This window comes from Psammomys obesus, unplaced genomic scaffold (genome assembly GCF_907164565.1).
Source record: "Psammomys obesus unplaced genomic scaffold, mPsaObe1.curated_primary_1811, whole genome shotgun sequence".
Taxonomy (NCBI): Eukaryota; Metazoa; Chordata; class Mammalia; order Rodentia; family Muridae; genus Psammomys; species Psammomys obesus.
In genome coordinates, this window is record NW_026594263.1 from 1,338,698 (window position 1) to 1,365,725 (window position 27,028).

Genomic DNA, 27,028 nt, shown 5'->3' on the forward strand with positions numbered 1-27,028 from the left:
GTGTGTGTGTGTGTGTGTGTGTGTGTGTGTGTGTGTGTGTGTGTGTGATGCTCTCTGTCTCTCTGTCTCTGTCTCTCCCTGACACTCTCTTGCCTGTCTCTGTGAGTCTCTGTCTCTGTATCTCTTGCTGTCTCTCTCTCTCTCTCTCTCTCTCTCTCTCTCCCTCTCTCTCTCTCTCTCTCTCTCTTTCCCTGAAACAGCATCTTACTGTGTAGCCCTGGCTGTTCTGAAACTTCCTATGTAGACCAGGCTGAACTTCAACTCAGAGATCTACCAGCCTGTACCTATCAATTGCTGGGATTTAAAGATATGTACCAACAGGCCCATCTTATGACCTCTACCTTTGATCTAGCTCCCAGAGTGCTCAGCATGAGCTGAGTATGTCCTAGAGGCTCTGTGACTGCCATTGAGTTAAAGAATCTAACCATCTACACACTGCAAGTACACATAGAATGGATGATGCTGGCCCAAGAAATGTGTGCATCCTGCTTGTGAATCTAATCATTCGAGTAAGCATATCAGCACCTCCTGCTCATTCATTTAGCAGTCACTTATTCAACATTCAACTATGTACCAACCATGATATTCATTGCTGGCACCACAAAGATGACTAGATGTGGTCATTTTGCTCTGAGTTTACTGTTTGATTGTAAATGACAAATGTTCTTTGAAATATTGCTGGAAGCTAGGCATGGTGATACATGTTTGTAGTCCTAGTACTCAGATGGAAAAAAAAAAAAAGACAAAAGAAACCAGCCTAGGGAGTACATACTTGTAATCTTAGCACTTGAGAGTTAGAAAAAGGAGGGTTATGAGTTTGAGGCTACCTGGGCAACATAGAAAGACCCTGTCACAAAAAAAGTGTGTGTGATGCCAGGCAGTGGTGGTGCACGCTTTTAATCCCAGTACTTGGGAAGCAGAGGCAGACATATCTATGTGAATTTGAGGCCAGTCTGGTCTACGGAGTGAGTTCTAGAACAGCCAGGGCTACACAGAGAAACCCTGTCTCAAAAAACCAAAAGTGTGTGTGTGTGTGTGTGTGTGTGTGTGTGTGTGTAAGGAGAGGGGAGAAAGACTGAGAAGGGAGTATAGACGTTTCTATAGAAAAGCAACGTCTAGATCCTATGTTATTGGATCAAGGCTTTACAAAATACTTATTTGAGCTTGAATTTGAAGGTTGAATAGGAGCTTGCCAGGAGAGAAAGAGGAAGGCAGAAAGAATGGCTGCTAGTCAATTGAAGTTTTGTTAATTGAGAAATTCACATTCACTATTTAGAAATCAACCCCTGTTCCAGGAAAACTTATGCTAAGGAATTATCGGATGTTCAGAAATGGACTTTGCCAGTGAGTGGTTCTAAATCAGGGTCAATACAACCTACTTTCAAAGAGCTTTTGGAAATGTTTGAGAGTATTTTTGGTTATCACAATGATTTTCTTTTCTTTCTTTCCTTTTTTTTTTTTTTTTTTTTTGTGCTATGGGCACATAGTGTCTCAGGATAAGAGACACTGAGAGCCCTGAAGGGAGTAAGACAGTTCCTGAATGATGAATTGTTAGAGATATGGAGGCAGGAAAGAAGTGAGGTTGCTAGCAATGATAAAATATAAATCCAGAGAAGTAGGCAGGATCCAGGTTTCAAAGGGCCTAAAGAACCAGGTGTAGTGGAACCCACTTTTAATCTTAAAACTTGGGAAGCAGAGGCAGTTGAATCTCTATGAGTTCTGGCTAACCTGGTCTACACAGTGAGTTCCACTACTAGCTGAGGCTACATAGTAAATGCCTGTCTCCAAAAGCCAAAGAGAAAGAAAAGGGGCCTAAGGAGCTAGTAAATTGACTCAGTGGTAGAGGCAAGGCTCCACACACCATCCCAGTCATCAGAGAACAGCAGAAGCAAGGCAAAGATGGGCTTGTGAAGGGCCTGATAGGAAAAGAAGTGGTCTCCAAATGAAACCCTCTAGGAGCAGCTCATGCTGTTTATAATGGTCTGAACTTATTCAGAGCTTCAAACTTCAGTAGAATTTAAATACCTCGCAATCGAAAATGAGGAGTGGACTTTGGATATGACTCAATGTCTTCTTAGGGATTTTGTTCTGGTCTACATGGAGCATTATTATTGATCTGGTCTTTCCTCTGTCTCTTTGTGCTTACACCCTTTTGGCTCCCCACCACCAACACCTTCTCTCCCTTCCTTTCTACAAACCTTCCCCCTTTTCCCATGTGTCCACAGAAAATGATGAAGAAGGAAGCTCTCCTCCTCATCCCCAACGTCCTGAAGGTTTTCCTAGAAAATGGGCAGATCAAGTCATTCACATTTGATGGCCGGACCACTGTTAAGGTACATAAAGAGGCCCCTCACCTGGGGTAGCTGCTTGTTTGTGTTTTTCTGAGATTGCTCACAGTAGCTTCACTGCAGGAACAAGATTGCCTTTGATCTCCCTATGCTCTGGAGTACAAGGCTGCACAAACACTACCCTCAAATGAGGCTGGTAGTAGAAAATTGCATGCCCAGCTGTGTACTAATTATTGTAAAATTGTGTGTGTGCGTGTGTGCATACACACACGTGCACATGAATGCACATTTGCTTGTCAACTACTTTATGTTCATGCTGCGTGGCATCCTTCTGGACTTATAGGAACTAAGCAATGGGACTATCATTAAGCCACTTATAAAGCCAACTTAACTTAAAGTGATACAATAACACCTACACAGAAATAAAGTAATGTGATCTCTTAGGAGATTAACTTATCCAGGTCTTGCTTTTTAAATAACATCCAAATCATAAGCACTGAAGCAAGGTTTGAGAAATCCAGCCACAACCTTTGGTTATTCTTTTTACAGGAAGAACAATTACTGAACTGTGATTCTTAACAGCTCAGCCAGGTGTCAAAAAGTCTTCTTAGTCCTGAAGAGTAGAGGCAGTGATAGGATTTACCTGAGATTCACTCTGCACTGGGGCAAAATATCTATCCCTGACTCTTCTGGACTCTTGCCAGAAGGAGAAGACCATCCCAGGAATGAATGTTCTTATGCAACCAATGTTATCCAGATTGCTTGGCAGCCTTAACACCTGCCCAGGACACTTACCTTTCCCACAGCTGTCCTGTGGTTCCCATATAAGGGTCAAGATGGCCCTATAAATAAAGAATCATCATCAGGCATGGTGATACAGACCTATAAACCTAGTACTCAGGTGGCTAAATCCAGAGAATTAGAGGTCCAAGGCCAACATGTGCTACAAGGGGAGACCCTTTTGGAAGGCAATGAGGGAGAGAGGAAGGAACACCATTAGCCAGAAAACTTTTGTTTGGAGGATCAGGTGCTCGGAATGGCCTTACCAGTGTTTTCTACCCGAGTTTCCTGATCATTCCTGTATTGGCTTGAGGAATGTCTACAAGTTATTTCAGGGTCATCCCATGATATGTTATGCTACTGGCACTTGGTGTTTCAAGGGCAAAGATGAAATCCTTCAGGGAAGAGAACAGTCCCTGAATGATTAGTTGTCCTATCCCAGATTTCTTTGAAAGGCTTAGGCCTAGGTAGGTATCTCTAAAGAGTCTACGACTCAAGTGTACTCCTTAAGAAGCTATAACATGGAGGGTCTGAGGCTATGAAAGGACACACTGAAACATAAGTAAGCCACCCATATGACAAAATTCCTGCTGGTGTTAGTTCATGGGTTAATATACCCATTGTAGATTTACTAATCCACTCAGAGCACTGACCAACCTCCCTTCCTCTCAGAAGCTCAGAGCACTCCCTACCTCACATTGCCACTACCATTGTGGCATGCAGGCAGTGCTGACCTTTGACACTCCGTCTCACTTTGCACTTCAGGAAAGGTACGTGCCTTTTCATTAAAACTCTCACAGTCTTCCAAGCCACGTGTCCCAAAGGGGTACCTCGATGAAATGACCATCTGGCATGGTGGCAGTTACACATTTAACACCAGCTGACAATCACTGGCTTGGCTATACACAATCTCAATGCAACTGCAAAGAAAACTGCATCTGTCTGTGGCAGGGTTCTAGTAACACTCAAGCCTCTGTGACTACATGAATGGCACAAAGAAAGCCTCTCAAGTACCCAACACGTTGTAGCCCTCTGTTCAAATGACTGAGTGTCTCACACAGAAGGGATGTTTTGGCAGCCTTGACTATCAGGAAGATCTGAACTCCCAAGCCTGCTTCCCTCCAGCCTGTGGGGGTTGAAACATGCTGACAGTGGAAATGTACACACTGCAGTATGTATGCTGAAGCCACAGCAAATAGGTGGCAGAAGCCTCAGAACTGACATTTGGGCAGCCCCCACCAATATGCTCTTAGATGCCCTAGTATTAAAAGTAGGGCAGCAGAGCAGATCTATGACTGTACTCCAGACACATGACATTGTTCCTCTTTGTGGACATATTTTTCAAGTTGCTAAATTGATCGTTTATAAAAGCTAGCTATGGCCAAAAATGAACATTTTGCCAGTAGCTCCAGTCATTTGATTTAGATTTTGAATCCAGAAATAGTATACTTCTCAATCACAGGAATGTAGCAGTGGCTCTTGCTCATTCTTAAGAGCTGACAGACAACCCCAAATGGACATTCTGACTTAAGACAGTTGTAAAGAGGACCAACACAGTGCCTGAGACTCCATAAGCATTCAGGAAATGATTTATCTAATAGAGAGAGAGAAAGTGGGAAGAGGAAAAGGTGAAGGTACCAAAAAAAAAAAAAAAAAAAGGAAGGACACAGCCTTCATTTACCTTATGTCTGGACATGGATATTCAGGGACACATACTGTACCTCTTGAACTTTTGATGTTCCCTAGGGCCCAGGCCACTTGGCAACACTCATGCAGTCCTTTATTGGTCCCCAAACTCAAACCCTGGGCCACCACAAAGGCTTTTCCACAGGACTGTTGTGCTTGATTTCCAATATTTCCTTGTGTGTTTGTTAACTTAGAAGATCCCCACTCAAGGCTCTTTTCCTTCTACAGGATGTGATGGCGACTTTACAGGACCGTCTCTCCCTCAGGTACATTGAGCATTTTGCTCTTGTCCTTGAGTATACTGGGCCAGAACAGAATCACAAGTTCCTGATTCTCCAGGACAAGCAGCCCCTGGCTTATGTAAGTCACCCCTTTATCCTGGCTTTGTGGCTGTATGTGACCAGTGCTAGAGAAGAGCATCCAAGATACTGCTTATCTAGAAAATTCATCATGATGTAGTCGTCTAGCTCCCAGAAGTCATTTTTCCATCCTGAGGTGCAGTGTGTGTATGTATGTGTGTATTTATGAGTATATGTGTATATATGTGTATATGTGTGCGTATGATATGTGTATGCAATGAATGTATGTGTTATGCATATGTATTAATGTGTGTATGTGTCTATTTATCTGCATATATGTGTGTGTGTGTGTACTGCTATGAATAGAACCAAAGGACTTGTACAGCTCTCTTCCTCTGAACTACAACCCAACCTTACCTGAGACAGTATCCAACTCCGGAGAGCCTTTGATGCCCTTTGTGACCTAACAAAGGCATTTCTCTTTGTCTTTATTGGAAATTCTTGGAAACACTGCCTGCTAGACCCCTCTGCTTCCTAAGAATAAACTTGGCCTCTTAGATGAGGGCTGTAATACAGAAAGCTGAGAACTACAATCAAGTGGTAGTTAGGAATGGACTGTGTAGGGTCAAGAATAGATTGCACATCATCTCCATCATCACCCAAAGTAGAGAACAAACTATCTCATCATTCTAGCCACACTGTATGGAAAAAGACTGTTAAAATCTAGGATGGCTGTATGGGATTTCACCTATAGCAAACCATTAGAGAGGTGACTGACCAGGGTCAGTCAGTATTCCCTGGTATAAGATAGGAAAGAGCTGAAGAGAGAAAGTAGAAAGAAACAGCTTTTTAGAAAATATACAGACCCAGTGAAGCCAAGTATCAAAGAAGGTCCAAAAGAGGATATTTGAATCTCACTTAGAAGGGGAAATAAAATGAATGTCGAAAGTGGATGAAGAGAGGAAACTGGGTGGGAGAGGGTATGGGGAAGAGAAACAGGGTAGGGATCAGAGGGTAAGGGAGAACAGAGGTAGGAAGTGAGAGGGCTGAAAGATGGAAAGGAAACTGAGGGAGAGGGCATCTCTGAGACAATATGGAGACCTGCAACTGGGTAGGCTCCTGAGAGGATATGGGGGTAACTCTAGCTGAGACACCTAGCTGCAAGTGGCCACCTCCTAGCCAGGTGGGACTTCTAGTGGACGGAGGACACCAAACCACCCACAAAACCTTCAACCCAAAATTTACCCTGCCTACAGAATGTGCAGAGATAAAGATGGACCAGAGAAAGAGGAAATGGCCAACCTGAGACCTACCTATAGGAGAGAGCCAACCCCTGACACTATTAATGATACTCTGCTATGCTTGCAGACAGGAGCCTAGCACAACTGTGTTCTGAGAGGCTCCATGCAGCAGCAGAACAAAACAGATGCTGAGAACCACAACCAAATATTAGGTGGAGCTAGGGGAGTCTTGTGGAGGAGTGTGGAGAGGACAGAAAGTCCCAGAGGGGACAGTAAACCCCTCAAAAACCAAGAGTATCAACTAACCTAAGTCCATAGGGGATTACAGAGACTGAAGTACCAACCAAAGAGCTAGACTAGACTTAGGCCCACAACATGGGCAGCTTGGTCTTCATGTGGGTACCCTAGCAAATGGATCAGGGGATGTGTCTGGCAAGGACTCTGTTGTCTGCTTTTGGATCCCTTTCCCCTAGCTGTGATGCCTTCCCTGGCCACCCCTGTTCTGAGGAAAGGGGGAGGGGGGAAATGGGGAAGAGAGTGGGAGGGTGGGACCGGGAGAAAAAGAGGGAGGGGCTGTGATTGGGATGTAAAATGAATAAATGAATAAATTTATTTTAGAAAAGAAAGAAAGTGTGTGGAAGCCAAACAAAACTCATAAACCCAGCCCAGCAAGATAGCACACTCCTGGAACCTAGCACATGAGAAATGGAGGCAGGAGGATCTAGAGTATGAGGTAACCCTGGGCTACATAAAGAGTACTACAGTTTTAAAGAAACAAGGCTGAGGATGCAGCTCATTAGTAAAAGTATTTGGCCAGCATGCACCAGACTCTATTAATCCCTTTTGCTGTTCAACATGGTAACTCACACCTATAATCCCAACCCTTGGAGTTAGAGGCAGGAGGATCAGAAATTCAAGGTCTACGTTGACTACACATTGAGTTTGGATGCAAGGCCTGCCTGAGATACATGAGACCCTGTCTCAAAACAAACAAATCAGGTACACACAAAAAAGAAAGCATTTTTCAAAAGAAAGATTCAAGTTTCAGTGCCAATATAATCCAGGTAGGAAAGGAAAGGTGCGTCAGTTTAGAGAGCTGAATAAGACTCTGAGTCAAACTGGCTTCTTGATCCAAATGGGATTTCAAACATACACCATATATATGGAATATAGTATAATTAACCCTACTCTCCATCTCCAGCTTCAAAAATTACTACTATATTGCCAGCATGTTTCATCCGTATCTCCAAATGAGTTTTTCAATCTTTGATTTGAACTCTCTAGGCATCAAATAGTCTGTTAGAAACTAAGCCGGTCTACAAGAAGAATCTGATGCATTGTCAGGAGCCCCCTTCTTTCTAACTCCCATCTTAGCACTTAGACTCAGTTCTCTTTTAGGGGCAATAAGATAACAGGGTCTTGCCTAGACTGCCAGATGATCCTCTGCATCAACACCCCCCCAACCAGTACTGAGATTATATACTCATGAGCTGTCATATAGACCCCATTCTTGATAAAGATCACATCCTAAAGAAGTGATTAAAAAAATACTAAGCACAGCCAGGCATGGTGACACATGCCCTTAATTCTTGCACCTAGTAAACCAAAGAAGAAAGATCTCTCTGAGTTCAAAACCAACCTATCTACATAGGAAATTCCAGGCCAACCAGGTCTACAAAGTGGGTCTCTGTCTTTAAAAACATCATTGATAAGTTAGCAATAAAAATAGAATAATTATAAAGAAATGTTATAGTAAATATGATGAATTATTTAGTTCTTGGATTTTTCTATTTTGGACTGAGGTTGTCCATGGGTAACTGAAATCAGGGAAAAGAATACCCAGGATGAGAGAAGAATACTCAATATGAGTTTCTTGGGTAAGCCTAGCTCATCCATATGACCTCATTTAAGAAGCCACAGGCTGCTTGCCACCTCCCAGTCATTGATTCAATGGTTTCCTCCCCACCTTATCCCCTTTGGGTCTCAGGTAGTACAGCGGACACACTATCATGGAATGAAATGCCTCTTCAGAATAAGCTTCTTTCCCAAGGACCCTGTGGAGCTGCTGCGTCGGGATCCTGCTGCTTTCGAGTACCTATACATCCAGGTAGAGTCTGGCTTGGGGACACAAAGATAGACAAGTGGACAAGCAAGCAGGCAGGCTGTTCTGCCATCACAATGAAGTTGCTATGTAAGTTCAACCTTCAGCTTGCTCTGAAGGCCCTTTCCTTTCTTGCTACTATTGTAGTCCATGGTCAAGTTGGCTGGTTTGGTGACTTGAATTTCACTGTCAAAAGTACTGTCTACTTATCCACCCAGAGACCATCCGTTTTCAGAAACAAGCAACCCCAATAACTCTGGTACTTCTACAGAATCCCAAGGTTTAACTTGTGCTTTTGGGTTCCATGAACTCTCAACCCTCAATACCTAGGTTCAGTAGGTTCTGACCTCACTCCATCCAGAAACATTTATTGAGGCCATACTCTGGGACAAGTCCTGACAGTCAGAGGTGAAGAAAGGATAGACTTTTCTCACCAGAGTTTATATGTCTATAAATATGACCTCACCAGGGTTCAATGTCAATAATAGAATCCAAGAGGCAGTCTGTCAGCCCTACATGAGAGAAAGACAATGAAGGTGTCACAGAGGAAAAGACATGTATATATTCTTAGCTGTTAAGAATGAATGAATGTTTGCTATATACTAAGATAGAAAAAGAGGAGTCATATTCCAAGCAGGAACCCTTGCATTTTCAAAGGCATGCTGAACAGAATACAAAAAAAAAAAAACAAAAAACACAAGTTATTTATTGCAGCTTCAGTACAGAGGTAATGTAAGACGCAATAAAAAAAAATGAAATTGGAGAACTAAGAAACAGGGAGTAAATGCTTGGTAGGCCATAGGGAGTATAGAGTTTATTCTGGAAAGAGGGGAAGTGCTTCTTCACAGAATGTGGGTCCTGAACCAACAGCATCATCAACAGGAAACTTGTTAGAGATGCAAAATCTTGGTCCTTATCCCAGTGATTTGTTTTAACAAGTTCAATGAGATTTAAAAGAAAAAAAAAAAAAAAAAACAAATTCCTGTGTGTCTTGAGGAAAACCTTGAACCTCTGATACTCCTGCCACCACCTTCCAGGTGCTGGGTTTCAGGCAGGCCTCACCACATTCAGTTCTCCAGGAGAGATTAGTACTCTCACTGCCATACCTTTGAGACAGTGAAACCACCTCAGACAGTGGTTCCCTACCTGCACATTTGAATTACTGAGACAGGAGAGGGATTGCTCAGTGGTTAAGAACACTGGCTACTCTTCCAGAAGACAAGGGTTCAATTCCCAGCACCTGCATGGTAGTTCACAACTATCTCTAACTCCAGTTTCAGGGGATCCAAGGCTTAGACACATATGTGGTATACAAACAATTATGTAGGCAAAACACACATACACATAAAATAATTTTTTAAAAAAGAAATATCTAGGAGCCTTTTAAAGGCTTTGATTTCCTGAGTATCAGTAGAGATGATATCAGTCCTCACATAAGTGAATAAAGTCAGTGCCATGAATTTGGAGATAAGTTTATCTTAGGGCATGTTGGGTTTTAGGTGACCACAGGATATACGTAGCACTTGATGAGAAAAAAAAAATCTCAGACTTCATCTGCCTCTGAGGGTGACACATGGGACTGTGCAATGAGAGACATTGTGGCTGTCCTTTCTGCCCTTTCCGACAACCTAAAATGTTAGGAACATTTCTCATCCTCAAGTTCCTTTGCCAAACCTCTAGGGGGAAAATGGGTTGTGTGGTTTAGTTAGTTCACATTTTGTTTACCTTGAATTTCTTCATTCAAACTTCTTGGGATTGACTTGGTTCTAATATTTTGGAATTTGATGACAAGATTGTGGCCAGCGTGTTTCTCCACTTAGTGATAATATGGACTTCATCTTTCTTTAATGAAAAATCATGTTTTTTTTTTTAACTGAGGTCTCATTGGCACATAACAAACTGTACATCTTTAAAGTGAACACAATGATAAATTTCACTCAGAGCCATCGCCACAATCAAAATATTGAACATATCCAATATTCACTGACATTTCCTCATGCTCCTTTGTAATTCATCCCCCATGCAACCTCTGACCGACTTTCTATCATTATAGATTTCTTTTCATTTCCAAGAGTTTAGGTAAATTAAACCATACAATATTATCCTTATTTTGGTCTGGCTGATTTTCTTCAGTGTAATGATTTTGAGATCCATCCATGTTGCTGAAAGTATCAGTAGTTCATTTTTTTCTTGTTGAGTAGGATTCACGGTACCAGAAATTATTACACATTGATGGACATTGTGGGTATTTCCAGATTTGTGCTTTTACAGATGAAACTTTCATAAATAGTCATGTCTAGATCTTTGCATGTATATGTGCTTTCTTTGCTCTTGGGTAAATAGTTAATAACAGAATGGAATGTTTAGTTTTCTGAAAAAAAAATTCTAATATTATTTTCCAAAGTGTTTGTACCATGTAACATTTCCTACCCATAAGGTTTGGTATAGAAGTTCTAGCTTCTCCATGGTCTTGTCGACTAGTGGTATAGTCAGTCTCTTATTTTTTTCACTCTAATCATCCTAATAGTGTACAGTAGTACTTCTTTAAGTTTTCCTTTTGTGTTTTCCTAATAGCTAATGGTGTTTGATAATTTTCTATGTGTTCACTCTTGTGTATCTTCTGTGATGAAATGTCTGTCCAAATCATTTGCCTGCATTTTCATTGGGGTATTTGTTTTCTTATTATCAAGTTTTCAGAATTCTTTATGAATTCTAGAAACAAGCCATTTCTTGAATATGTTATTTGCAATTATTTCCTCCCAGTCTGTGTCTGGTCTTTTTGGTCTCTAAACAGTGTCTTTCAACAGAGCAGATGTTTGAATTTTGATGAAGCGCAGTTTGTTAATCTTTTCTTTTATGGATAGCATTTCTAGTGTCATGTCTAGGAAATAGTGTATCTGTATGTGTTTGTGTTGACATATAGATATACAGTTCTTGAGACCTCACTCATTAAAAAGCCTATCCTTTCCTCACTGAGTTGTCTTTTATTTTTCTTTTGTTTTTTTGAGGCAGTATTCTCTGAGCAGCCTTGGCTGTCCTGGACTCACTTTGTAAACTAGACTGGCCTTGAACTCACAGAGATCCACCTGCCTCTGCCTCCCAAGTGCTGGGATTAAAGGCATGCATCACCACTGACGAGCCTTTATCTTTCTTAAAAAGCAGTCTGTATAATTAATAGAATATCTAAATCTGGTGGGAAAGCAGTTGTCTGTTTATCTGTAGACCTATTTCCAAACATCTATTTCATTCCTTTATCTACCTACTTATCCCTATGCCAACAACATATTCTGTTGATAACTATAGCTATATAATAAGTCTTAAAATCAAGTAGTGGTTTGCCCCCAATTTTGTTCTTCTTTTGAAAAATTGTTTTTTATTCTAGGTTGTCTGCATTTTTCATAGGAATTGGAGAATCATCTTGATAATTTCTACTAAAACTCTTAATATGATTTGGATTGGAATTGTGCAAAATCTGTAGATTGATTAAGAGAGAATTGATATCTTAACAATACTGTCTACCAGCCCATGAACAAAGTATTGCTACACTGATTGAGGTCTTTAATTTTCCTTATCAGTATTTTATAAGTTTTTGGTATATGATTTTTTTCACATATTTTGTCAGATTTATCTCTAATTATTATTCATCTTGGTGCTGTTGTAAATGCTTTTTATATTTGTTTCTACTACTGCTACTGCTGTTGTTATTTTTGAGACATAGTCCAATTCTATAACATGCTATTATTGAACTAGTGAGCCAACTTTTTACCTAGGCCCCAAGTACTGGGATTATAGGCATGAGCAACCATACCCAGAAATAACTTAGATTTGTAATTCAAATTCCAATGTTTATTGGTAGCATATAAAAATACATTTTATTGTGATTTTGTGCACTGCAACTTAATTGTACTCAGCAAATAGTTTTAGTAGGTTTTTGTAAATTCTACTGCATTTTCTATATAGAAAAATATTGTGTTGGTTTTCTTTACACCCACTCTCCTTTTTGGATGCAGTCTTGATCTTGATGAGGTCAACCTAGAACTCACTGTGTAGCACAGTCTGGCCTTCTAATTTTCATGCCTCAGCTTCCAAAGTGCTGGATTTACAGGTATGAGCCACCACTCTTGGCTGAAGTATCCTTTTGTTGTTGTTGTTTTGTTTTTTGTTTTTGTTTTTCTGTTTTGATTTGGTTTGGTTTGGTTTTGGTTTCGGTTTTTCAAGACAGGGGGTTTCTCTGTGTAGCTTTGGCTGTCCTGGACTCGCTTTGTATAGCAAGCTGACTTCAAACTCTCAGTGATCCACCTGCCTCTGCCTCCTCTAGTGCTGGGGTTACAGGCGTGCATCATGGCTCTTTTTACTCTTTTTCTTTACTATAGTTATACTACTGTGTCTCCCTAGTCCTACAGCCTATTGTGTTACAACCTCAACCAAAGAACAACTGTTAAAATGAAGGCGTAGTCATTGATAGCTAAGGTGCTAACTCTTAGAATTTGGAAGATTATCATGCATTTGACTATCAGCTACAAGGTATATCCTCTAAGACAGCATAATGAATATTGACTCCTCGATATTTTTGTCCTTTTGACCTCAAGAAACAGAATGTCTGCTCCATTCTTGCAATCTACCTCTTACCCTGGGCTTCTGGATCAGAGCCCCACAGAGAGCCTCCCCCAGTGTCTGTCTTTCTCTCTTTGTTTTCATCCAGACTAGTAGAAGAGCCTGATATGGCTAGTGGTTGATTACAGGACCCTCCCCACAAAAGGTGAGGTGTATCTTATAACAGAAGAAAGACAGGGAATGAGATAGATCTCTTCTGCCCACTGTGTCTTATTGTTGACCTGCCACTAAGAAGAGTGTCTAATATGTGCTGAACCAAGCAAATAGTGTCCCTGTGAGTCAAGACTCCCATGTCATCTCTTCCCATTTCATTTATTCATCATGTCATGCTGGTAGCAGGGTCTTTTCTGGGATCCACGGGCATAGCTGGGGAGCAAAGAGGGAAGGGATGTCTCCTTCAACTCATAGATTTGGTCTGCCCTCTCTCACAGAGTCGGAATGACGTTATTCGAGAACGCTTTGGAATGGACCCCAAGCCAGAGATGCTTTTGGGCCTTGCTGCCCTGCACATCTATATCACTGTTTCAGCCACTCAGCCTAGTCAGAAGATCACACTCAAGAATGTGGAGTGAGTTGCAAAAAAGGGCCCTTCCGGAGGGGACAAATAGCTTTATATAAGAAGGTACAATTTTTGAGCGGTGCTCTGCTTTTCAAGGTCATAGCCCATTTTATGGGGGTAAGAATTTGAGTTCCTGATGTCTAGCCTTTATGCTTTAAGAGCTATATATTTCACTGGGTACAACATGGCCATGGTTTGCCTAACTTTATCCTTCTTTCTCTTTTTCCTAGTCTCTGTTCTTCCACCTTGCCTCTCAAAGTTACTCAGATTCCTTCTGACCATCTCCATCCCTTGATCCCACTTTTTCTTTCTTGTTAACCTCTTGCTTTTCTTCTGTTTTTAGGAAGGAGTGGGGCCTAGAGCCCTTTCTTCCCCCCTCCCTCCTGCAGGGCATCAAAGAGAAGAACCTTCGGAAGTCTCTGTCTCAACAACTGAAGGCCCACCAAATGCATCCTTCTAGCAGCACCAAGGTACCCAGAGGAAGCCATTGGGCACCATGCTCAAACAATAGAGGCCTCAGAGGGGTCCTGGGTGGTTCTCTGGGGATCTCCACCACTCTTTCTGACTTGTGTGCACATTCTTTCTGACTCAGGTACATATCTGGTTTGGCCAGGTGTGGGACAGTTATAGAAAGGAGTTTGCTCCAAACCCAAACTTTGCCCAAATTAAGCTAAGCAACACATCGCTGCAAGCCACTGTGTCCTCAAAGCAAATGAGTAATGGGGAAGGTCATTCTTGGGATCTTTCACCAATCAATACCAATTGAGCACCTGCCCTGTGGAAGGTGTTGGCCCCTAAGGGAGGCACACATTTTCTATGAGACTGACTGTGCTGCCACTCACTAGTTTTCTAATCCATCAGCCCTAGGATAGAGAATCTGGGGCTCTTGCTTCGCTGTCATCCACATTCTAGGACACACCTGTCTTTGCCTCTGACAGGGTTCTTTCCCCACCTTCCCTGGCCCTGCTCAGCCGGCTTAGGCTGCTAAGACTTCATCTGTTTTGTGCTTCCTGCGCAAGAGGCTGGAGGATGGTGACAAATACTAGAATCAGCATGCAGATGTAGACAGGAGACACAATCACCCTCATATATGCTATCCATTCCAGATTTTTGAATTACCAACTAGTTTTCCTTTTAAGATGCAGATTTCCCCAGAGAGCTAAGCTATTCCCACATTACTGTGCATGTTTAATCAGATTGTTTTTTTTCTTACATGAGACCACCAGCACACACCACCATCTCCATAGCAAAGATTTTTTTTTTCTATGCATCCACAGTGCTTTGCTGAAGAAATCCTGGCTTTAACCCTTGAGTCAGGCATCATCAAGTAGAAAAAGAAAACTACCATTCCCAACACAAAACAGCAGACACTGGTACTCTGGATGTCTTCAGGAGAGACAGGTGCCAAGCCTAGGCTAGGAGAAGAAGAGTTAGTGCCAGCACTGAGACTTGAAAGATGGACAGATAGGAAGTTGTCTAGATGAGTTGCTAGAAGCAATTGGAAGAGGAAGATTTTCCTGGGCTGGGAGATCCATCACTACAGAAGCCCAGAAATGGGAGTCATGGTAGTGGGGAAAAGAACGCTAGTTCAGCCTATGCAAAGCTACAGAATATTAGAGACATGGAGCTGGTGGGGTTAGAGACAGAAGGGAGACTGGGAAGGTTAGCAGGAGCCAGTTCTTGGAGGGCTTTCTGTGTCATACAAAGTAGTTGAGCACAATTCTATAGGCAGCAAGGAATCATAGAGGATTTTAAGCAGGAAGCAGATGTGATTAAATTTGCTATGTTTTAGGATGCCCACATTAACAGTAAGTGGAAGTAACTGTGGAAAAGAAGCAGACCCAAAGCCCTGATATAGGAAAGAAGTCAAAGCAACAGTATATAGCACAAAAGAAATGTATAGATCAAGAGAAAACAGTGGGTAAAATAAACATGATTTGTTGACTCGTGGTCCTCAGATGAAGGAATAAAGGAAGAGTCCTGTGTTTCTCATAGATTTCTTACTCAGTTGCCCCAGGCATGATGACAGCTGAAGAACAAGCTTGTGGTTGGGGAGAGCATTCAGTATGAAAGCACCAAGTATGACCCTAAGATGGCATGTGGCAATGTCAATGGGACTCTAAGGATCTGAAGGATCTTAGGAGAGATGCATAGTTTAGGTGGATGTCAGAGGTGGGGGAAAGTGCTAGAATTAATGCAAGAATAAACCAAGTGGATTGATCTTTTAGGCTTGGTGGTCAAGAAGTTTGAGGAGGACTTAGAAACATAGGCGGGATACTGGAAGTGAGAGCCATCCAAACTGGAACTTCCTTCCAGCTTTACCCACACCCTTCTCATTTCCATGAAGTAGGCTGATGCCTAATACCTGCCATAGGAAGTTGAGACTCCACTTGGAGGATGTGGCCTTGTTTTTCTGTGCTCCTCTGAATGTTCATTTCAAAGTGAGTTGTTTCCACAGGGCTCCACAATTCAAGCAAAGCTCCAGTACCTTCGAATTCTGAATGAACTTCCGACCTTCACTGGTGTTTTATTCAACACTGTAGGCCTGGTCAGTGGGACAATGGGATGGGGAGAGGGAACAGAGTGTGTGTGTGTGTGTGTGTGTGTGTGTGTGTGTGTGTGTGTGTGTGTCTGTGTGTGTGTGTGTGTGTCTGTCTGTCTGTGTGCCTGTGTGTGTCTGTGTGTGTTGGGAGGGTGGGCCAGCCCTTTGTTGGAGAGACAATTATTCAGTTGGCTCTCATGTTCAAAGCATCCCCTGCATCCATGAATTCAACCAACTGCAAATCAAAAATAGTCTAAAAAAATGTGTTGGTGCTGAGTATGTGTAGACATTTTCTCTTGTCATTATCTAGACATAACAGTATAAAAATTATTTACACAATATTTGCTCTGTGTTAGGTAGTTTAAGTAATCTCGGGGTGATTTCAAGCATACATTTGAGTCAGATGTGATGTTGCATGCTTGTAATCCCAGCACTTTAGAGGCTGAAGAACATGATCATGAGTTCAAGCTCAAAGCCATTCTGAGATATATAAGATATTGTTTCAAAAGTACACAAGAATATATGTGCAGATGATATGCAAATACCATACCATTTTATATAAGGGACTAACCACCCATAGATTTCGGTATATACAACAGAGTCCTGAAACCAATCCCTGTAGATAATGAAGGCCAACTACATCTGCTTTCAATGACCCTTATCAATCCCTTTGTGTCCAGGCCCCCTCCCCTTTTCCTATATTCCACAGTTTGGCAACCCTTGTCTATACAGAGCCAAATAAAAACATATTTTTTGCTCTTATTGATGGATCAAATGCATATCTGTAGCAGCCAGTCAGCCTTGTTGTCTTAGCATGAAAACAACTACAATGTATTCATGAGTGGGTGTTGCACTGTGCCATTAACTATTTAAAGGCACAGAAATTTGAATTTCACAGAATGTTTCATATGTCAGAAATATAGTTCTGTTTTTCCTTCTTTCCAACCTTTTAAAATATTTTGAAATTTTATTTTTAACCATTAGGACATTCGAAACAGGTGATGGACCATATTTGGCCAACTAACCACAGTGTACCAACCCCTGTTCTATTTCTCTGCCCTTACATATAAATACTTTCACAATCCCCTAGCCCTGGTTTCCTCAGTCCACATACTGCTTGCTCCCTGCCTACCCAGCACCTGCACTACACATCAATGCTCTGGGGCAGGGCTCAGCTAGCACCATCTCTAAGTCTGCTCCAGTCTAGTTGACCTTGGTAAAAAAGAAATTCAAATCATCTTACTGATTGGCTCCAGGTGCTTGTCGTGCCCTGTGGAATACACTGTTGAGGTGACATGGCATACTGGAGAAAATCTGCTTATTAAAGTCCCTGTAGGCAGACATAAGAGGTTCCCAGAGTGATGCGAATAGCAGGGAGTGGGCTAGCAGAAGGCTCAGGTTTGATGGCTTCAAGGAGTTTGTCAGCTCTATTTAAGAGAATCCAGTCTGTCAGACCTATAATCAGCCATTTGTATACTGGGATTTGTAGAACACTGAAAGGCCCCTGGCTCCTCCCTTTACACACATACCCTCAAATCTCTCTTTCACCATCCTTCCTGCCATTGTTCAAATGCTTACTGGTCATTGCTTTGAATCAAGGCTGCTGGAACACCTACTAAAGTGTAAAATAGGGAGCCCTTCATTAAGCACCTAAACAACCATGAATGCCTTAGGCAATTGGAGAGAAGTGAAAGTTGGTGGAGGGTGGGTAAAAGCCAGACATAATGCTGCCTAGTCAAATAATGCTGCTTTTGCCTAGGCAAAAGCATAGGGTAGAAGCTTTCAATGGCTTTTATAGCAACTGTAGGAAGTACCTCAGGGCTTGATAAGGGAAAGTTCTCCAAAGAAGTTCACCTACCTTACAATTTTGTTAGAGCCAACCTTGCTGCTGCTCACTTAACTTACTGCTAAGGTTGCTAAGGTGTGATTTAGGATGATGACCTAGAGTCCTGAGCCAGGTATCTCTCCTCTCATCCATAATTCCTCACACACCCCAGAAGAACCAATATGTTTTCTCTTTCTCACTGCCTCTTCTGCTTGGACCTTTTCTCCACTTGTATTTGTGGATGTTATCTCCTGGCACATTTGGGCACTAGGACGAGAAGCAGTCAGCCACCACTCTACTGGTGGGACCCCGTCACGGCATCAGCCATGTTATTGACCTCAAAACCAACCTCACCACTGTGCTCTCCGAGTTCAGCAAGATCAGCAAGGTCCAGCTGTTCCGGGAGAATCAGGGCGTGGCCCGAGTGGAGACCAGCATCATGGATGCCAAGGTGAGTCCTGCTTTGAGGTCCTGCTTCTCTCCAGGAACAGCCCTGAGGGACAAGGAAAGAGAACTGGAGTATGTGAAGTAAGGCACAGAGATTCTAGGTGCTTTCTCCCTAGAGCTCTTTGTTTTCATCTCTCCCTTCTCCATCATCTAGGACTTAGACCACCTTAGAGGATAGTCGACATGTCTTAGTTACTGTTCTATTGCTGTGATTAGATACCATGATCAAGACAACGTAGAAAAGAATGCATTTATTTGGGATTTACCGTTTTAGAGGGTTAGAGACCATGACCATCCTGGCATGGAGCATGGCAGCAGAGACAGTAGCTGAGAGCTCACATCTTAAGACACAAATACAAGGAGGAGAGAGGTAAGTGGGAATGGTGTGGGCTTTTAAAACTTCAAAATCCACTCCTAGTGACATATCTCCTCCAAGAAGGCTATACCTTATAATCCTTCCCAAACAGGCCTATCAATTGGAGATTACCAAGTATTCAAACATATGATCCTATGGGGACCACTCCCATTTAAAGTACCACACAGCACTATGTAAGGCTAGACAAGTGTCAGGTCAACCTGAGTCAGTACTCCACAGAGAATTGAAGCACTGTGTGCTACCCTAGTCATCATTTCTTAAGTATTCTTAATAAAGAAAACCACAGCACACACAGAAATTTGAATTGAAAGATATCATAGTAGTTTGTGCTTGTAATCCCACTATTCAGAAGGCTGAAGCAGGAGCATCACTGCCTCCATAGTGACTCCAAACCCAGCCTAGGCTACATAGCCAGCTCATGAAAAAAAAAAAAAAAAAAAAAAAAAAAAAAGGAAGAAGATAAATTCATATAGCTGGGTATGGTGTTGCATACCTGTCTATATTCATAGCCATTTGATAGGCCAAGAGAAAGATTAAAAGAGGTCAGACACCCCTCCACAGTATGCTTTGTCTACATAGGGAGGAAGTCCATGTCTCAAAATGTTTGTTTGCGCTCAGTGTGTACAGGTATATGTGCACATACAAACGGAGTCAAGAGGTGTCTTCCTCAATTGCTCCCTACCTTACTGTTTGAGGTAGAGTCTCTTACTGAACCAAGAGCTTGCCTGTCAGCTAGACTGTCTGGCCAGCAAAGCCCAGAGATCCTCCTGTCTTTGCCTTCCCAGCACTTGGATTCCAGGTGCACTGTATTGCACAGTGTTTGTTAAAGGGGATGCTAGGGATGGAACTTAGGTCCTCATGCTTGCACTGAGCCATCTTCCCAACTCTTGGGGGTGGGTACTTCTGGCTAGTGAGGAAGCTCAACAATGGAGCACTTGACTAGAATGGGCAAGGCCCTAGTTCCATCCCTAGCACTGCAGAAAAAAATAGAGAAAAAGAAAAAGAAAGAACTAAGGAAAGAGAAAGGGGGAAGAAAAGAAAAAGAACGGAAAAAAAAATCACACTAACAAGGAACTTCAAGATAAATGAAGCAGCCTTCAAGAGAATCTGGCCACCCTAGGCCCTGCCTGTCTGAATCAGAGATTAAAGAAATCAATGCCTTAACCCACCTCTGCCCATCCCATGTGGATATCAGTTGAGGAGCATCATTTTGAGTTATAGAAGAGGAATGTCTGAGCATGGACTCAGAGGGTCTGTGGAGCAGAGAAACAATCAGAGGCAACTTCTCATTTCATCTCCCAGAGCCCAGCTCTCCTAAATCGTTAGAACCTTCCTCATAGATCAACTCCTTCAGACTGGCAAGCAGCTGTTGCTGCCGGTGAAAACCTGGCAGCCATGGTCAGCCACCCCCTCCATGGAGCTCCTGTTTGAATACAGTGACCACTGGGGGCTGGGGGCAGGCCTGCCTGCTAGCTCGTAGAGACATTCAGGAGGAGGTACAGTTTTCACTTCTTAAAGGATTTCCCAAGAGGACACGTTGTTAACAGATTAAGAGGTAGAGTGTTTGCTGTTTCTAAGAATCAATTATTTATTTTTGTGTTTGTAAAACCCAGGAAGCCTTAATATGTTAATTTTTCCACCTGTGATTCACAGGATCTCATTGTCTTGAGAACCTGTCTGGTGCTAATGTTTAGTTGGCTTATGAACACTTTCACAACCATTTAGTTTCTACTCTTCTCAGATTTTGTTAGGTAAAAAGATAGATGAGCTGGTAAGGAAAGGAGGGAAGATAGGACATGCAGGTATAGATGAAGTTTAAAACAGAGAAACAGACTTCAGCTTTTATTTCCAGCCCTCAGTCCATGAATGAATTTTCCACATCAGTAGCACAATAGAAATTCCACAAGAGGTTTTAAAAAATAAAGACACCTGGACCCTACTATGAAAACTGACAGTTTTTATTTTTGAGACAGGGCTTCTCTGTGTAACAGCCTGACTCTTTTAGAACTTGCTCTGTAGACCAGGCTGGCTTTGAACTCAGAGATCTGCCTGCCTCTCCCTTTGAAGTACTGGGATTAAAGGTGTGTGTGTGTGTGTGTGTGTGTGTGTCCACTACTCAGCAAAAACTAATGATTTCACTGGGCTTCAGGCAATTTTTCATTTCTCCAATTGATTTTATAATACAACTAATTTGAGTAATCATAGGTTGAAGACCTACCTATATGACCAGAGGTTTGGGAGGAAAGAGGCTAAGCCAGGGTCAGTATGTAACCCCTGAGTAAGAAGCAATCTGCTTATTCATAGAAGGGATCCACCCATAACCATGAGCATGAATGAACATTTCAGAGAAACTACATTCTTATGGGGTAGCTAGAATCACAAGGACACATGACCCACTTAGATACGGCATCAGAATCCACATAACTCCAAATCACATGAAGCTCACCCTTTCAAGGAAGCCACACACACACACACACACACACACACACACAAATACATGCACACAAATACAAAACTAAAATAAATCTCTTTCTAAAAAAGCAGTATGAAGTAAATGTCATAGATAAATGAGGTATGGAATATGGAGTGAAAAGAACAAGAAGGAGTTAACCAGAACTAGCATCCTCAAGAGGCTGTTTTTAAGCTTGATCTTGAAGTGATAGGCATGAATTAGCAGAGAGAAGTGGGATGTGTTCAAAGGCAAGGAGCAAGCACTGAAATAAGCAAACCATATGTGCAGGTTGATAAGCATAGTTGTTTGGCTGGAGAGGAAAATAAGGAGAGGAGAGACTGGAGAGATTAGGCGAGGGCAGAACAAGCCAATTAAAAGCCTCCCAGGCCAGTTTGAAGACTTTAGACTCAATGTGGTTGATTAGTAGGGATGTACTGTAGGTCCTTGAGCAGAAGAGTAACAGAATGAAAGCCGATTTGGACCAGCATGAACAACAGGCAGAAGCAAGACAAATGTGAAGCCAAAGAGTGGTTGTGAAACATGTGATGGGCATGGGTGGCCCCCTCCTGTGTAGTACACAATGAATGTGTTTTCTTATTCCCACCCCTATTGCCTGCTGCACATATTCAATGTGCAGGAAAGAACAGTGTTCAGTGTAAAGAACTTGAGCAGAGCTGGGCAGAGTGACACACACCTTTAGTCTCAGCAGTCGGGGAGGCAGAGGCAGGAGAATCTCTGTGAGTTCAAGGCCAGCCTGGTGTATAAAGTGAGTCCTGGACAGCCAAGGGTATTACAGAGAAACCTTGGATTGAGAAAGAAAGAAAGAGAGAGAGAGAGAGAGAGAGAGAGAGAGGAAAGAAGAAAGAAAGAAAGAAAGAAAGAAAGAAAGAAAGAAAGAAAGAAAGAAAGAAAGAAAGAAAGAAAGAAAGAAAGAAAGAAAGGAGAGAAAGAAAGAATTTCCAGCAGATCATGAGTAGGTGGTGAGATAATACTACCCTACCTTTTGGGATAAATAGATTGTACTGGTGAGTAGATGGGCTAAAGGTTTGCAGTTTAGGAATAAGCTGTCACCAATGGTCAGGTAGATGATATCAACACTCAAGGGTCTAACCAAGTGACATGGAGTTCAGTTATAGCCTACTAAGAACAGCTAACAAAATGCAAAAGAAAATTTCTGTCAAAGTATCCGCTCAGTGTCATCATTGTTATAGGCAGTGGTAGGATTTTCCATATACACTAGGTAGAATAATCCCCTCCTAAATGTGTCTGTTCCATAATCCTCAGAAGCTGTGAATATTCTATGACAGAATGGAATAAAAACTGCAGATGTAATTAAGATTGCTAATCAATTGACCTTAGACTAGGGATATTGGTATGAATTATTCAAATGGGACTAATGTAGTCAATAGAGTTGGTCTATGTGAAACAGAATCTGGGGATAAAATTGATGAGATTCGATGAGAGGACTCAGCTCACCCTTGCTGGCCTTGATAAGGGAAAAAGCCAAGGATGTAGGACCAAGCAGTATGGGTGACTTCCAAGACCAGGGAATGCAAGGAAATAAATTCAACTCTCGACTACCAAAAGTGACACAGAAAGCCTTGCACTTGATTTTTAACCCAGTAATATTTGTATCAGACCTCTGATGCCCAAGGTTTTAAAGGAATAGATGTATATTATTTAAGCTACTAAATTTGCAGTCATGCATTAGAGTGACAATAAGAAATTAATGCCATGAAAATTTTAAAATTGCAAGTAGTCATATGTTACATTTTTCTTTTTTTCTTCCATCCCTTCCTTTGGTTTACTTTTGAGACAGGGTCTCATGTATCTCAGGCTGGCTTCAAACTTGCTATAAACCTGGGATAACAAAAAGCCCATGAAGTCCTGCCTCTACCTCCGAAGTGCTGTGATTACAGGTGTGTGCCACGATGCACAGTTTATACGTCACCACACCCAGAGTTTCCTGTATTGTGGGCAAGTTGTCTGCACTCTACTAACTGAGCTACATGCCCAACTTTCATATAGTATAATAAAGATACTATTTGATTGATAAGCATGCCGTTTGCAGCCAGCTTTTGTTAACAAAAAGTATCAGTGAGGACGCTGTGTGGGTTACTAATCTATGCTCAAAGAAATTTAATCTGCAACATTTAATCTGTTTCCACATGAGCATGAAAGATGAATGACAACATCATACTAATAGCTTGGTTGGAGTGTAGACACCACAGTAGTACACAAATGCACTGATTAGAGTTTAAAAGAACTGGTTGTAGTTGTGCATGATAATGAATGCCTAGAATCCCAGCATTTTGGGGTGGAGGACTATAATGCAGGGGATCGGGAATTTAAGGCCAGCCTGGGTTATATAGGGAAGTCTTAGCTCAAAAAGAAGGAGGAAGGCAAGTGAGATGGCTCAGCAGGTAAAGAAGCTTTTGGCCAAATCTTGGGGACCTGAATTTAATCCCCAGATCTCATACAATGGAAGAAGATAATGAACTCCTGTAAGATTTCCTCTGACCGCCACACCCATGCCCTGGCACACATGGAGAGAGATACATGCATACAGAATAAATAAATGTAAAATAAACAAATAAGAGAGAATCTGGTTGTAAGATCAGTACACTAATACACATGAAACCTTCAACTGCAGCTGCCTGAATTTCGTTAGCAGAGAACATGGAAGTCAGTAATCAAACTTGGCCCATTTCCTCCTAGATATCCCACTCTGACCTGAGAATTGGGGGGAGGTTCTGCTAAAACAGGTTATTCACTTGAAGCAGTTCTTCTCAACCATGATTAACCGTAAGAATTATGCCCAAAGATTTTTGTTGTTCTTCTTCTTGAAACAGGTTCTCATGTAATCCATTCTGGCCTCAAAGGATGACCTTAAACTTTTGATTCTCCTTCCTCCATCCCAAATGATGGGATCACAGGCATGTCCTTCTCCCAAACACCTGGATCATGTGTAAAGATGTAAAATCACTGACTGCTCCTGCTGTTCCTCCCATACCATTTTTTTTGTTGTTGTTGTGTTTTGTTTTTGTTTTTGGTTGTTTTTTTAGTTTTTCAAGACAGGGTTTCTCTGGGTAGCCTTGACTATCCTAGACTCACTTTGTAGATCAGGCTGACCTCAGAGATCCACCTGACTCTGTCTCCCTGAATATTGGGATTAAAGGTATGCACCACTGCACTAGGTTTCTCCCGTACCATTTAAATCAGCATTTATAAGGGTAGGTGCAGGTATAGCCAAGTCTTTCCAGACTCCTGGGTGATTCTACTGTACAGCTAGCTTCAGAACTATTGCTTTAAGTAGTATTCTGCCTTACCCCAAAGTTGTCTGGCTATGCTCAATTAGCCTTCCCTGGTGTTATGGAGGAAAGAACTCAAACGGACTAGTCCCCTGAGGGACCAATCAAGGACCTCCATCTGGTACCCTTGCATCTCCAGGCCTTGGATTTCCACGTTTTCCCTCTTGTCAGAGATGTTGGGGTGAGCCAACTCCATCCTCCTTATATCATTTTCCACTTGAAGATGCCCTAGGTGTATTTAGTTGCAGTTTTTCCTCAGCTTACTTGTTCACAGTGGAGAGAACATGAGGTAGTGTTCACATATTGTTCTCTGAGAGACAACAGACTGAAACAGACACTGCTGGGACATTACCATACTCCATTACTATGCATGCGCATAAGGTCAAAAAACTGAAACAAACAATAATCTTTTGTGGCCTAACATGTCTCCCATTTCCTGCTTGAGCTTTATTGCTCTAGTGTTTTCTGTATGGACAGGTGTTACATGAGGCACCATGATCATTAAGATCCTACTTAAGGTAAATGGTTGTTTCTGAACTTTTTCTAAGAAACCTATCCAACCTCTGCCTGCCTTCCCTTAATTAGATTTTTACCCCTGTTGGCAAAAAGCTCATCTGTGTTCCTTTTACAAGCCATGCTTATCCTATGTTTGGGCTTAGTTGGCTACTTGGCTACTTAGTTGGCTACTTTTGGAAGAAAAGCTACCTAATGTGATGGGCCGTGCCCTCATGAGGCACCTGTTGATGTCCTTGGCCTTCTTAGAGTACAAGATTTTGCCTTCTTGCTGTTTTATTGATGATACTGGACTACCTGGGTGTAAGGAGAGACTGAAGAGAAGTCAGTTAAGCCAGTCAGATTCCAGTCAATAATTCTGCCCATAGCCAGCCAACCCACCAGCCAGGTAGCTAAACAATCAAAATGTGAGACTATATGGCATTCTGGCTACCCTGCAGCCAGCTTGTCAGCCAGGGCCAGCCAGCCCATCAGTCTGTCCATCTGTCAATCAGCCACTCAGCCTTGGCATTGGGCAAATAGTACTATAATCTATTTATCAGCCAATGCCATTTCCTCAAAGAAGCTTCTTCTAGCCTCTGAAATCAAATGTCACATACACACACATTCATGACCATGCACACATTGCTCTAGGACAGTCTACATTCTGGTAGTTCTTTAATTTCCCTTTGTGATTCTTATCACACCTTGTGGTCATATTTGTTTCTGAGATTATTTTGCATATGATCTATTGTCCACTGCATTGTAAGCTCCACAGGGGCAGGGACCAGTGGTTTCATTCTGCTATGAGTGGCTATAACTGTCAGCTAATCTTGCTCTTCAGGGGGTGGCTCATCATAGTGTCACAGCTTGCTGGGTGGACAAAGAAGAACACAGGAACATTTTAGCTAGAGAGAGCAGCACAGGTAAGGAAGGGATGGAATAGCTTGGCAACCTAAATTATATGCTACTGTTTGAACATAAGGTGAGGAGTAGTGATATGGGAGAAGGGCATAATCCAAGCAAGACACATGTGGTTGAAGATTATGATCCTTGTAGTAGGAAGATATAGGATCCATGTATAGGAAGATGTAGGTCCAGATCCTGAAGGGCCTTGTAGTCTGTTGTAGAGTAGTTGGGTTTCATCACCATTGACAGTGTAAAGTTACAGTAAGTATATTAGAAAGATCCCTTAGGTAGCAATAGAGAAGTGAAACAGGAAGACACGGGAGCAGAAAAGCAAATTAGGAGGCTACTAGAGGTCCCCTTCCCAGTTATAACATGTCACAGTTTGTATGACAAAATGTACCCACAGACAAAGCAACTTGAGACCGAAGACACAAGGACCCACAGCCATCCCCTGTCTCAGCACCAGCACATATCTTAGAAAGTATGGAGCAGTCAGTGGGGTCCTAAAATAAAGCCATTGCAGCAGAAATGATCATTATGTTCACAAATGCCCTGAGGCAAACTTGCTGAATCTTGTGTCCTCCCAGTAATGATGGCAGCAGCCATCAACATCCAAACCTCTACACATCTTTCTGTTACAGATAACAGGGTGAGGCTCCCCTGTCCCATTCCACCCTTTTGTTCATCTGTCCTATGTAAGGCTAACAATTCTGTTGTGACTGAGAAGTTTCCATTAACAGACATCACCAGTGTATCTTCCTAATAATGACTGGATAACATTTAATCAATGGCTCATCTCCTACTGATGAAAAGAGCCATTGCTCCGCAGTGTGTATAGACTATTCCTTTTTCCTTCTTATGGTATTTCATGAATGTAATAAAAGCATAATTGTTCCTTCAGTGACAATCCAAATGCCTTACTATGGGATATTCAAAAACTATTTAATGAATCAAGCTGGGTTTGGTGGCACTCTAGAGGATGGAGCCGGATGATTGCTGAAGTGTGGGATCAGTATGGGCTACATAGTATAGGCCAACCTAGACTACAAATGAGACCTTGTCTCAACAACAACAACAACAAAAAAAAAAAAACTGTATTTGACTCA

The 27,028-nt window shown here is 42.0% G+C and overlaps 1 protein-coding gene across 1 annotated transcript in view; it reads left to right on the forward strand.

Annotated features, from left to right (window-relative positions):
* The window catches only part of Frmpd3 (FERM and PDZ domain containing 3), a 95,551-nt gene that overhangs the window by 45,570 nt on the left and 22,953 nt on the right, over positions 1–27,028 (forward strand). Inside the window, exons 6-12 of the mRNA XM_055618380.1 lie at positions 2,226–2,333; positions 4,983–5,114; positions 8,282–8,401; positions 13,441–13,577; positions 13,912–14,038; positions 16,027–16,116; positions 18,207–18,386. Coding sequence (XP_055474355.1) covers positions 2,226–2,333; positions 4,983–5,114; positions 8,282–8,401; positions 13,441–13,577; positions 13,912–14,038; positions 16,027–16,116; positions 18,207–18,386 — 894 coding nt within the window. The remainder of the gene's footprint in view (positions 1–2,225; positions 2,334–4,982; positions 5,115–8,281; positions 8,402–13,440; positions 13,578–13,911; positions 14,039–16,026; positions 16,117–18,206; positions 18,387–27,028) is intronic.